The 13360-nt window shown below is 36.9% G+C and overlaps 1 protein-coding gene across 1 annotated transcript; it reads right to left on the bottom strand.

Moving 5' to 3' along the window:
- Nucleotides 1-1655: 1655 nt before the first annotated feature.
- Nucleotides 1656-12884, bottom strand: gsg1l2b (gsg1-like 2b). Its single transcript, XM_023831213.2, has 5 exons — nt 12435-12884; nt 11751-11798; nt 7234-7386; nt 3786-3897; nt 1656-2642 (listed from the first exon to the last, which is right to left on the bottom strand). Exons 1-5 carry the CDS (start codon nt 12733-12735, stop codon nt 2342-2344), a joined length of 915 nt encoding a protein of 304 aa, XP_023686981.1. The 5' UTR covers nt 12736-12884; the 3' UTR covers nt 1656-2341.
- Nucleotides 12885-13360: the final 476 nt, after the last annotated feature.

Genomic DNA, 13360 nt, shown 5'->3' with positions numbered 1-13360 from the left:
GTTGTATTACGGTATTAAATGGAGCACGTGATTTCACACCTGCGTTCCAAAACATGATCCATTTATATTTTTCTGGATTGGATTTGCAGAACCCCACTTACTCCCAGGTGATCAGTGCTCGCATAAATTGGATAAATCCTAAGGCAGTACAAGGCCATTTTGGGTTGGTTATTTCCTTGTGTCAGTGCTTAACTCTATCCTTACTACTTCATATAACTATTCTGTTCCTCAGATAAAGGTCTTTTCCACATATAATTCTTGTTTCCACTGAAGTGCTGACTTTAAAATCATTATCAATCTCAGTTTTAGGCAGAACAGGAAGAATTTTAATCGGGGGACTGTAATGCTCAGAAGACCATAATGCTCAGGAGACCCGAATTACTTAATTTGTAAAATGAAAACTTATGAAGTTTAGATGATTCATATGCAAAGAGTTAAAAGACCTCTATGCCATCCCTGTCATTAAAATTCCTTAAAATTGTCATCTTGATGAACAATGACAAAAAACAAGGAAACAAAAGAAGTGTAGTGATCCACTTCATGTAATTATACAAATATAAAAGCTGTGATAATTAATAGCTTAGATTTAGTCAGCTTTGTAATTTAAAATGAGGCAGAAATACTCACAACAGAATATATTTAATGTCTGTTGACACAAATAACAAAATCCATTAGACAATTTAACTGTATAAATAAAGAACACAGCTTTTATCACCCATAATTACTTAACTTCGATTATTACAAAGTACAAACAAGGTTCAAAATAGGAGCTGTTCTAGAAACAATATTTAGAACATTATTCCTAAATGACACTATAATTAAGCAAAAGAAATTAAAAAAAATAATAATTTTGATACAGTAGGTGGATTTAGTTACTGGTAACTGGAAGCTTAATAAAACAAGCTGGAAGATAACTGTGCACTAAGTGTTGGCCAATTACTGTAACCCTGCCGTATTACACTGATTATAATTCCACATTGTACATGTCTACAAAATGATCCACCTGAGGGTGAAAAGTAGCAAACTTAATGGAGAGTCCATTGAATCATTTGAATCGGACAGAAGGTGGAAGTTAAGCTAACATGGATTGCAAGAAACACTGTAACAACTGGCATGATTTATAAATACGCTCCTCAAGAATACATTTTTCCTGAAACATGTCAATCATTTTGTGCCTGAAATTGTCTTCATGAAGCTGTTCCTCAGCAAGCTTTGCAGCTGTTCCATCCCTATTGCTTGATAAGTAAGTACTTGGGTAATTAAGTTTTTATTTTTGTGGTTTTGGGTTCTTCTTTTAATAAATATGTGTTGCTTTACTAATGTGACCTATGACACTAAACACCTTTTCATTCTGATATTTCAGGCAATATTAAAGTCTAACGTTCTGTGAGGGATGGGAAGAAAATACATTGCATCTTATTAGTAAAATTTTGTTCTTTGCATAAAAAAAGCTAACAGTATAGTTAGCGTTCTGTAGTCACTGTCTTTGTAGAGTGTCTATTAAAATTAAAAATTAATTTGTCCATGTAACTTTATTGCTTATCACACTAATATTTGTATTCTTCGTGAATCATCCTGATAATGTTCATGAGACTATGAATGTTAAAAAAATGCGATACACAGCCCTTTGTTGTTTCGGGGGGGGGGGGGGGGGGGGGTCAAGGACAGCTTTGCAACCACATTAGATGGAAATGTCATTAAAAATCCATAAATTTGCCTTTTATACCAGGCCTTAAAATATTTAATAACTTCATTTTTCAATTTCACTATAATGAACATGCAACGATGTTTAAATTTCAAAGCAAAGGCACTTAACACACTATACTTTTTTTCACAGCAGAAAATAAAAGATGTTAATGCATAATTTGAATAAAGTATTTTCAAGAAGAAAAATACATGATGTCACAAAAACCATTATAGCTCTCATATAAAACACAAAATAATATTTTTTAGAACAAAAAAACACTTCATTTTCAATCTATTGTCGACTCCTTTGCAATTTTTCTAACATCAATAATCTATCAGCTTTATTCTCAGAGCAACATTTTTTATTGCCTTTTATCATTTACAAAAGGCATTTTCTCATATAAGCAATACTCACATACAGCTACATCCATAAAGTTCAACATCAACTTGTCTCCAGTTGCAAAATGCAAGACAATAAATAAATAATCATACATTGGTAAGAAAAACATAAAAAATAATAAGTAATTGCCTGTTGTTTCAGTTGAAGTCAAATTCAACATTTGCACACAGCATGAAACAAGGGTTCAAGATTAGACATCATCATTTGAATATTCTTTTAGACACATCTAAAAGTCTAACCCCCTCAAAAAGCAGTTCAGCAGTACTCTTCCACCTGATGATCAGGTAGATCATTTATATCTAGAAAGATGGAGGCATTAGATAGCTTGCGAGTGTTGCTGGAGAGGTCGAGGAACTCCTCTGCAGTGCTGGGCACCGAGCTGATATACATGTCCCACACCTGGTCTGGTGAATCCAAGTCAAGCAGCTTCTGCTTGATCTTCAGGTTCTTCTCAATGTTCTTTCGTTTGTGCTTGAACTCCAAGATAGTCTTTGTGTACCGATTGATTGTTGTCACGGATGAGGCCATGCAGGCAGTGAAGGAACTCCATGCTAAACTGAGACAGGGAGAGTTCATGAAGAAGAGTGTGAAGAGGAGCGCGTACATTTTAAGGTATACGTGTCTTGTTCAGCCATGCCTGCGGTGGAGTAGCTTTTTGTCATGTACACTGATACTAACTCAACTCACAATTACTCTGTCAGGGAAATTGTTCACAGGTTATAGACATGGCTGTAAATATCCATTATCACACTAATTTTAATAATAAATACCCTGATTCCCATTTCACCTTTCTTTTTGTCAGCTGGAAATTTTTAAATATTTCACAGAGAGGAAATGAATGTTTTTCAACATACTGGTTCCAAATGATTTATAAATCCTATTGCAGCACACCAAAGCTGTTTAAAATCCTGTTTTATATTTCAAATATTTTTTTCCTGTTGTTGCACAATTACAGTTGCATTTTATTTAGGCAGATGCTATTTGCACTGAGGTGTCAGCAGCCAACAATGCTATTTGCACCCGGGTGAATACAGCAGGCATATGCTATTTGCACTCAGGTGTCAGCATTTGTCATGAGAAAGAGGAAAGGGGTTTACAAATTTTCATTGCTAATGCTATTGAATCTGCACAGTTTCTTTTTTATCGCACCCCCCCGAAAAGCTAAAATTTCCCCCCATGTGTTACACATAATGCTAAGGCTAGTTAGCAAGATTACCAGGTGCCTTCAGCCAGCTAACTGTTGCTAGAACAAGGGTACATTTCGTGTTGAATGTACTCTACCTTTTACATTTGCATCCCACTTTGGCACTTTCTGCCATTGAAGATACATGCAACCATGCCTGAAATACAGTGTCCCTATTGTTGTGGAGCCAGTGGGGCAGGGAGTCAGGAGGCCGGGTGTAAATAGCCGAATAGATGCCGTGTGACTAATTTTACCCTGGTGCAAATAGTCACTGCACTTTATTTATACTGAAAACTAACACAATCAGTCTGGTACAATACTTGGTGTCCACAGTGTCCTAAATACTGCATGGTGTTTTGCCTTTAATGAGTTGTAATTATGGCATCTTAATCTCAATGTCAAGATATTTGGAAACATCATGGGAAAGATTCTAAGCTTTTCTGAGAAGAATCATGGCTTTTTTTTGTCGAGGTCCGATAATGAGGTGTAGAAGGTGTAGAAGAAATGGCAACTTACATGTAAGACCAGCTGTAGTCCCAAGTCTGTGGCTTCCAGTCTTCAGGCCCGAGACTGACTGTTAGCTGGAAGGCTGTTGTAAACATCATGTGCGCTACCATTCCTAGGAGACCTGAGACGCAAGGATAAACTAATAACCTGCTTTGCTCTATGACGCATGCTTCACTCAGTGAATAACTTACATCCTATAATATCAATGTCTTTATCGTTCTAATCACGTTAATTTTCTTCCTGTCCTGGAGCCACTGAAAAATCAGTTGGAAAGATATAATCACAGAAGTAAATTCTGAAGACTTAAATGTCTAAATTATGCAAAAATAATAATAAAAACAATTCATTTCAAGGATCTTTTGTCACTCAATATTCCCTCATTAGATTTAACCTTTAGTGTACATCTCGCATTTTCGCCACAAGGTGTCAGTATTGGATCACATCTGTTTAAGGTACCGTTCTTAAACTTGAAACGGTCACTAACAACTACAAAACCATCCCTTCCTCATATGCACTTTTCATTTTTAAGCAACACGAAGTTACAAAGAAACAGAATTTCAATATCTTTGTTTCATGTGTTAATGTGATGTACAGTATAAAACATTTAATTACTGTACTTCATTTATTTAAAAAAAAAAGTAGTGGATGATTCATTTATGCTGCAAAAAAGCTACTCTCAGAACACTTGATAGTGTACTACGTCAAAGTTTGTTTACAAAGAAGCAAAAACATAAGAAAGATACAGAATGTAAAACCATGCTTGAATATTTGTCCAGACAGATACCGATTCTTCTTTAATGTTATGATAAAATAAATGTTCAGTGCAGTTTGAAATATCAAAATGAAAACAGGAGGTCTTATAACCCTCAGCAGGATTCAGAGATATACAGGTGTTTATTGTTTGGGAGTTATGCATCGTTTATGTTCATAATGCATGCTAAAGACATTTATCATTAACTCATGAAAGCTAATCTTCAAGTTGGTAGAAATAAACATGTTTTTAAAAAAAATTACACTAAAACAAATAAAAATGTGCGCGTCTTTTTCAGATCTTCCATCCAAATTAACAAAAATGAGAAGACAGTGATGTTTTAGTGACAATGGGTGGTGAAGCTCTTTGAAGCAAAAGCTCAGAGATGGACTGTAGTACCAGGAGACGTTGAATAACATGGGTATGGATATACTACCCCGCAGTACCTGGGTGAGGGCTGTCTCCTCACCAGCTTTTGTCATGTACTAAAAACAACAATTCCTGAATAAATCCGATTAGTTCATAAGCCCTGCAACCCACAGAATGAGGCCAGAGCATACCAATCAGCTCCTCTCAGTTCTTGATTTCTCTCCCTTGTGCACCACTTCCAGTGTTCTCTGTTTTGTCTCCCTGCTATAGCATATCTCTATTTGTTAATACTCTGACTTAGTGCGATGGTACCTGCTAGTAAATTACGTCTGTAATCGCGAGCATAATCTACCACGATGTGTGGAATGGAATTTATGCAAAAAGAATGTTCAAAAGACACCAAGGACTGGAAATGCTAATCAATATGCTGAAATGTACTGATTATCAGTTAAGAATGCGTTCAGCTGAATGGAAATGCAGCGGCTATAAAATTCATCAGAAAAAATTTAAGGTATTTTTTTAATCACATTCTGTTTTCTTTTGGTGCTGTGCCTCCTTTGGATTGTCCTAGACCCATATTTGTGACTCTCCCCTGCCACCGTTGGACAAAGGCCTGGACAACTGTGGAAGAATTAATTACAGTATATCACAGCTCTCTATTACTCCCTGTGTGGTTAAGAGAGAGCCTTTGGGGACCTGCCAAAGCATCATCTGTCTCTTTAATCATAAATGAGAACGATAAAATGCAGTGTATGGATATTAACATCATTACTTTTACATTACTTTTAACTAGTAGAGCATGGATAGTCTTATTCCTTGGGGAGATTGTTTCCTGTCTCATTTATAGCTTATCAAAGTCATTTCCCATTGGCTAATAAAACATGCACATAATATAACACATACAGTATATTGGTCTGGCAGAGAGTAATAAGTGTAGAAGGAACAAAAGAGCTACATGATTTCCCTTCTTTGCAGAGCTATACTACTAATGTCAGATGTGCCGTGTATCGCCATGCAAAATAGTTAAATCTATTGTAAGAAAACACTATATGACACTATATTTTCAGATCATTCAGCTTATATTTTAGAATAAAGTGTAATCTACATTTATTATGAGAAATTTGTGTTAAATGCCAACCCTGGAGAATATTTCACTATTAATTGAAATTCAAAAACACTAACGAATAGAATAAAATGAGCAACACGTTCCCTTAAAAATGTGGTGTACTACAACCTTGTTTTACGAACAATGGGGTCATTTCATCCTAACCAAATGCACAAAATGACAATGTGTGGTCATTGTCACTGGGGCAGGCTAGGGGGTTGGGGTTAGGTTTAGGGTTGGGGTTAGGTTTAGGGTTAGGTTTAGGGTTAGAGAACTACAGAACTACAAAATGAGCAAGAAACTTAATTTACTTTCTTTTAATTATAATTTAGTCTTTTCATTGTAAACAAAAGTACATCAAATGTCGCACACAGTAAGTTGCTTAACGCTCAGCCAGGATAGTCAGGCTGAATAGGTTTGTAATATTTTATGCTTACATTGTTATGAAGGTTCTGTCAAGGGTAAAGCATCGCACGCATGAACACTGCACTTAGCGTGAATTGCCTCAGCATAAATGAACAGAATTTCAGTAAGAAGTAGTGGAGTTTTGAATGAAAGAATTAAATGAGTCAATAGTGTTTAAGTATACTGTATGAAACTGTCTTATTGAGGGCTAGGAAGTGTATTGCATTAAGTGTTCATTTTAAAGTCATAATGCATAATTTTTTTTGATGAAATTAAGGTGTACAGTACTTAGATATCCAGATTTGAGAATAGTATGAGCAAACAGCTCTAGAGTTTAGGTCATGACATTGCGCAGAATCCCAGGATTCAAAGCATTCAGTTAGTGTCTCACAGATAGACTGACATCACCTGGTTCTGCTTTTAAAAGCTACCGGAAAGAGGCATACATAAGAGAAAAATACCGTAATTTGCAATATTTGCTTTATTTTATTGAAGACTTTTAATGAAAAACGTAAGATCTTTCATGTTATTAAGTGCACTTTCAGTCGTTGTCAGGCTTCTGTTTTTAAAATCAGAAAATTTATGTTATAGTAATGAGCTTGTGAGAATGACCCAAATACTCCCATTGTGTTAATTGTACATTAAGTTAGACTTTCAGTGTGTAAATATTTGACTTTATGTTGAATGTTAGCTATGTTTAATCACAGGAAACTGCAATTAATTAATTATTATTATTTTAAAAATCGATTCTCAGCCCTAATCGAAATATAACAGGTTTCTCAGCGGCAATTTATTTCTGATAAAATCAAGAAGAGGTGGGCTGTTACCTGACAGGACAGTAAATATTGCAGCGAAGGCATTGAGCTTGAGGCCATCGATGACGTTGCTGTAGTAGCAGACTTCTATTGACATGAGGATCCCTCCCGTCGACAGCAGAACAATGTAGAGGCATTCCGCAACAATGCACAACCACAAGACCCCTGCGAAACATCAAGAACACTTTTAGTAAGCATGACTTCTTCCAGCACGGTGACTTGTAAGATCAGTTGTGGTCGTCTATTAACGATACTGAGATCTGTGGCCAGCTGGACTGTGTAATTTTTTTTTTTCAAATCGATGAAGCCAACTGAAATATGAAATTGATCCCTGTAGATATAGCAATATAAAATGCAGTGGAATTTATTTTTTATTAATGTGGTAACTTATTGTCTTGTATGCGGCTTTGTTGGCAGATTATGAGTTTACACTGTGGACACTCTTCAACGTTAGATTGCTTTTGACAAATTTAGTCTAATATTTACAATTATACTATACAGATGATGGCAGTTCTTTATATTTTCACATTGAAAATGCATTCCTTCGCTAATCCTGGTTGGAATATTAGCACATGAACTGGGTGGAATGGCGGCTATGTGGGCAATGCCTTTGCCTTGCAGTTACAGAGCTGGGTGTTTGAGCCCCTGATTTCCATGTGGAGGATGCATGTGTACGCAGTATCGGGTAGGTCGTCCCCTCATGTGTCGTCAGGTCCAGCAAAAATCTGCTTAAAATCTGCCCAATGGAAGCTGAAACTAGCCCAATATTTGAAATCCCAGTACACTGTATCGCAAAGAAATAAACCAGGATTTTGCATGCTGGTCACATTCAAATGTTCAACATTTTAAAACCACAGTTAAACACAATGACGTCACGTCGAGAGACACACGCTCCTTTCCCAGGGTTGCCAACTTTAGTCAGCTGGCTGGAGTGACATTTTCAATTTTCAGTGTTTTTCAATATTTTATTACCTTGTAAATATTCTGTAGGGTTTGCGAACTACCCCAACTGATGTTGCTAATTTTAGGTTCATAATGGAATAATATAGATTTGCCGTAAGACTGCTTGCGGGACAGTCTGAAACAGTGAGTGTCACGGCAGATGCGGGAGGTTGGTAACCCTGCTTTCTGTGCGCGTCTGTTTGACTTTCGGAGACTCTCCACATAGTCTGGTTTTCACCAACAGTCGAAAGACATTGGCATTTAGGCTCATTTTTGTTGCGATTCTGCTGGCAATGTGTGTGCTTGTTTGTGTGTGTGTGTGTGTGTGTGTGTGTGTGTGCACGCGCACCCATCAATTGCTTGAAGTCCCACACAAGGCGTACGCCTATCTTGTACCTTATACAGTTTGGGACGGGCTCTAGGCCGTATGTGAACAAGACAAGCATTTGGATTATGGGTAGATGTTGGCATTGACTGGGGTGCTGTAAAGGGGACGAAAGTTAAGATGATTTCAAGGGCCCCTGAGTGAAAAATTTTAGAACATAATTGGATTGGTCTGGGTTGGGAGCCCACAAAATGCTTTCATGGGGCCCGAGATTTCTAGCGGCACTTCTGAGTATAGATCTTGTTTATGAAGCAGATACAGCCACATGTAGCCCTGGCATCACAGGTCCCTTCTGTGGCAGTCTGTATTCAGTAAATGTTGATGACATCTTTGGGTCTTATCACAGAGATTCCTACACCCATTTATTTCCCTCAGCTTGGGAAATAACCTAGAAGAAAAGCTAAAACCTTCAATTTCGTTTAAAGTGAACAATGATGGAATGATCAACTGGAGCTCCATGACGACCCTCTGTAATCATTGGTATAACAACCCTTATAGCCTGCATAGGCAGAATTTTTGGCAAATATTACTAACATTTATTTTAATCTGCCTATGCTGGTCGCTTTATACAGAAGTTCTTTGTCGAAGAAACCATGCAAGGCCATTTTGTCAGTGAACAATGCAACACACCAACTCTCTTTTCTTCTATTTCCTGTCTCCTACTCATGAAAGCATAACCATGTAACATATTTACTAAAACATACAACTGCTGTGTAATCATCATAATATTATTATACTTCATAGGGAAGCAGAACACAGCAGAAAGTGTTCTAAGATAAATTTTATTTTGCTGAAAAACATCACACATGAGGTCAACAACAGCAGAAGATCATAGGTATACCTATGGAACTGCAGCAACAGATATTCATGCATATATATATACAGTATATATATATATATATGACACCTGTAAATTTTGTGGTACGTAAAAGTACTTTTAATGGTTACTCTAATGGTTGATAATGCGTTGTTATTGAATTTTACATTGGGACATTGCTGTGAACTAATTTTCCACTCGATTTAGGCTGAATAAATCTGTAACATAACATAAAATTCCATGCTGTTCATTTGGATATGTCTCGTGCTTACACAGTCCACCTTTTTAAAACTCCATCTGTTTTATATGACTTTATGCCTTTTTAATGCTCAGAATAAAATAGCTGACGTTCAGATCTTTCAGGCTATGAATCCCAATCAGGAGATTGTATACTTGGATGCATATTCCACCCGAATTAATTCTTTCGTAGCTTTTTATCAGCAGTTCCCCATGTTATGGGAGACAGCTTACAGCCCTTACCTTGGCCCTCTGCTAAATTACCAGTGACAAGAAAGATGGCTTTTAACAGAGTTTTCCTTTTATTTTAAGTCTATAGATACCCAACACTGTAAAAAACAGTATGCTTTTCATTCGGACCATTTACTCACTGAAATTAGGTATTGATATGGAAGCACATCGAAGGGCACTTAAAGCTCTCTAAAAATCTTTGTTATAATACCAAAGTCTCCCAAATTATTAACCAAAGTGCAAATTTTAACTTCATGAACTTGGATATTTTTGTATACTATCTGTCCATTCTAAAATGTTGTACTTTTGCATATTCTGTCTCCCTCAGCTTCTTCTCACCAGCAAATTTAATTTCTTAAATCTCCTGGAATGTTATTTATATTGGTGCATAATAGTAGCAATACAGGAGACTGTTGGTCTCTGGTGACTATACTGGCTTGAAACGTGTTGGTGCGTTTTTGACAACAATTTTTGCTACAAACCCTGCAATCCCAAATCCTGTTGGCTTTTAGATCAATATTTCATGCATAAACTTAATGAATGCAGTTTGTAAGTAAAAAGCCAAAGAACACATTCAGTATTGCACGCACAAATGAGCGCCTAAAAGCAGCAAGAGCAGTGGGGCGTCGTGATACTTTTGAGATTTTTGCTAATGAACTGCCAGGTTGTACTGATGGTCTCATCACTCTCTCTTTGGTGCGAACGGGGCGCGTGCAGCGATCTGCATGTAGACATCCATAAAACAGCTTCAACACAGGACCATATGGCATTTTGTCGGTTATACCAATCATGAATGGATGTCTTGTAAAAATGGTCGTCAGGTTTACTTGCTTTTCCACCACATGCTATCCCTGTTATTTTTGCCTCCAGTGTAAAGCAGTGCTGATGGGCTCGATCCCTGCATTCTTCTCGGCCCAGAAATGAATTGGCCTCACACATTCACTTATTATTCCTTAATGCAGGCACATCTGTAAATCAAAGCATGATGTAGCGTAGTGCACTTGTAGGTTTTTTTAATCAAGCACATTAGCTTATATAATAACTGTTCATTGTGTGCTTATTATATTCCTAACAATTGTCTACTAAATTTTGCTGATTATATTAATTTTTCTAATTTTTATTCTACTGATGTAGCTATATTCTCTACCAGAAGGCAATAAAATGAAGCCAATTTGCTCAAGTACAGATGCATTTCACATACAGATTACAGTACCAACAGTCCCATAACTGATTATATTAATATACCTTCAGAGATATCAGTATACTGATCAGTTGTTATTTTGTGGAAATTTGCGCTAGAAATTTGTTTCATTTTCATCTTGTTTATATTTTGAACATGTAATTGCAGATGTTCTTGTACTTTCAAAAGAGAATTTTGCACAACTGTGTTATGTGCAAGAAAATAACCTGTAATATGATAATATCAGTAATCAGTAACTATTAGTACTCAATGGGAATTAAAAAAGGAATACGTGCCTCTAATTATCCTAGTAAAATTTTAGCAGTTGTAAAATTTTACCACATGATCCATCCAGACAGAGGATGTAATTAAGTTAAAAACGGAAATATCTTATAACTGTTTACACAGAGTTGTGCCCCTCGATTGGCCACTAAATCAACTCAACCATTGCATTCAGTAATATAATTGCATTTTCAAATGGTTCACAGATTAAACCACATGTTGTTCAATTGTATTATATATTTCATATGGATAACAAATGTATTGAAGCATTTGCAGTATATCATACGTAAGTCTATATAACTAGTAAAAGTAAAACATAAAAAAAATAAAATAGGGTAAAAGGGTCAGAAATCAATTAGGTTGCAAAATAGGCACACCAAATAGAAAATGTTCAGCAACTGATTAACAAATGAATCTTAAAATAAGAATTATGTAACTTGGATAGAAATACATACCTCTTTCGTGTGAAGGTGCAATATTTAAAAAACTTCTGCAGTTCTCTCCTGAAAGAAGGTCACATATAAATTGCACATTTCGGGTAGTTTCATTCATAATGATGTCTTACCATTGCTTTAGATTTCCCTCTTCCTGTTCAACAGACGTTCAGTTTATTAATGAATTAAAGTACAGTATGAAGTATCAGCTAGAAGTAAAAAAACCTTTCTTCATTTGTTTATGATCCTCCATTACATTTGACATATATATATGTTCAAAATCAGACAATTGCTGTGCCAGATTTAAGGGCTTATGTTCATGGTTTGTAGAATTTGTGCTGCACAGTCCTTGTGATGCATACAAGATCTATAATCGTTCCATTGGTCTGTTTTTGTAATTTTGTAATAGAAAGTACATAATTCATAAATCCGGATCCCAGAAAAATATTCACTGTTTCAAGACTACAATTTTAAAGTAATTTAAAATGCAGTGAAGTTGTTTTTTCTCCCTACCAAAGTTGCGTGGCATTCACTGAGCAAAACCATGTGTAAATGCAAGACAATACGAGACACCCTACATACAGCCTAATTTGTTGAACGTTTTTTAAATTTCTACTAAATAAGCATAAATAAATAGAAGAGTGTAACATTCATAAATTAAGTTTGCTTCATGAAATGTATTAGGCGCAGCTGTAGGTCTCTTACCAATCATGTTGACATTTTGCTCACATGAGAACCAGATGCCAGTGTGGAACTTCCTCATAAGAAACTTGTCCTCCCCAGTCTCCCAGATGTACTGCACCAGCCTGCTGTCATTGAGGTTGGAGCTATTGAACCTAATGCAGAAGCTTTGCTTGAGGGCGACGGGCCCCTTGCAGAAGGGCTTCACCACCTTCCGGGTGCCCTCACACCAGTAGCTGGTGGTGAGGGCCGACACGGCAAACAGCAGCGCGAGGAAGTTCAAGGTGAGTGCCAGAGATGCTCTCTGGCGCCGGTCTATCCCCATTGTAAAGCAGAGACACAAGTCAAGAGCTTCTAATCCTGCTTTTCAGTGCTTCTTCTCAGATCTATAATCCGGTTTGTCATTGAAAATATCCCGTGGTAATTACAGCCGTTTGTGACTCGTCTGTGCTGCTTGCTCCCTGGATATGTTCATTTGATGAACAGATACTCTCTCTTTGTATCCCCCCCCCACCCCCTGCTGAATCTCTCTCTCTCTTTCACTCTCTCTCTCTCTCCCTCCCTCCTTCTCTCTCACTGGGTTCACAGAGTCAGTGAATGGAGAAAACTGTGCCTTTTCTGTGCCTGCCTGCTTCTATGTCACTTGGGCTCCTGTTCTCTTTGCTGCAGGTTACCAATATAACAAATCAGGCTAAAAGGTTTGCGTAGTCAACATTTTACAAGGGCATTTTACAAAGACAGAAGGGAAGAGGACTGGCTGGAAGTCGGGGAGTATTTATTGATTATGAAGGGTTTTAAGGTAAAATCATAACTGGAGGGATTATTGTACAGAGATGTGCTATCCATAGTAAAGAAGCGTCTTGCATTGTTTGGATATAATGAGCAAATGCTTTAGAAATGGCTGCCAGGGACAGGGAAAGCGACAGTTTGTCACAGATCATATCCCCAAG

This window comes from Paramormyrops kingsleyae, chromosome 5 (assembly GCF_048594095.1).
Source record: "Paramormyrops kingsleyae isolate MSU_618 chromosome 5, PKINGS_0.4, whole genome shotgun sequence".
Taxonomy (NCBI): domain Eukaryota; kingdom Metazoa; phylum Chordata; class Actinopteri; order Osteoglossiformes; family Mormyridae; genus Paramormyrops; species Paramormyrops kingsleyae.
Note: the sequence above shows the minus strand (reverse complement) of the source record. Positions and strands in the feature narration are given on the sequence as shown.

Excerpts from the sequence above, each read along its gene's own strand:
- gsg1l2b (XM_023831213.2), bottom strand. The coding sequence starts at position 12,735 with ATGGGGATAGACCGGCGCCAGAGAGCATCTCTGGCACTCACCTTGAAC. Across the intron at positions 7,387-11,750 it reads TGCACCTTCACACGAAAGAG|GGGTCTTGTGGTTGTGCATT; the intron begins GTATGTATTTCT and ends GATGTTTCGCAG. Across the intron at positions 2,643-3,785 it reads GACTACAGCTGGTCTTACAT|TTTAGCATGGAGTTCCTTCA; the intron begins GTAAGTTGCCAT and ends TCCCTGTCTCAG.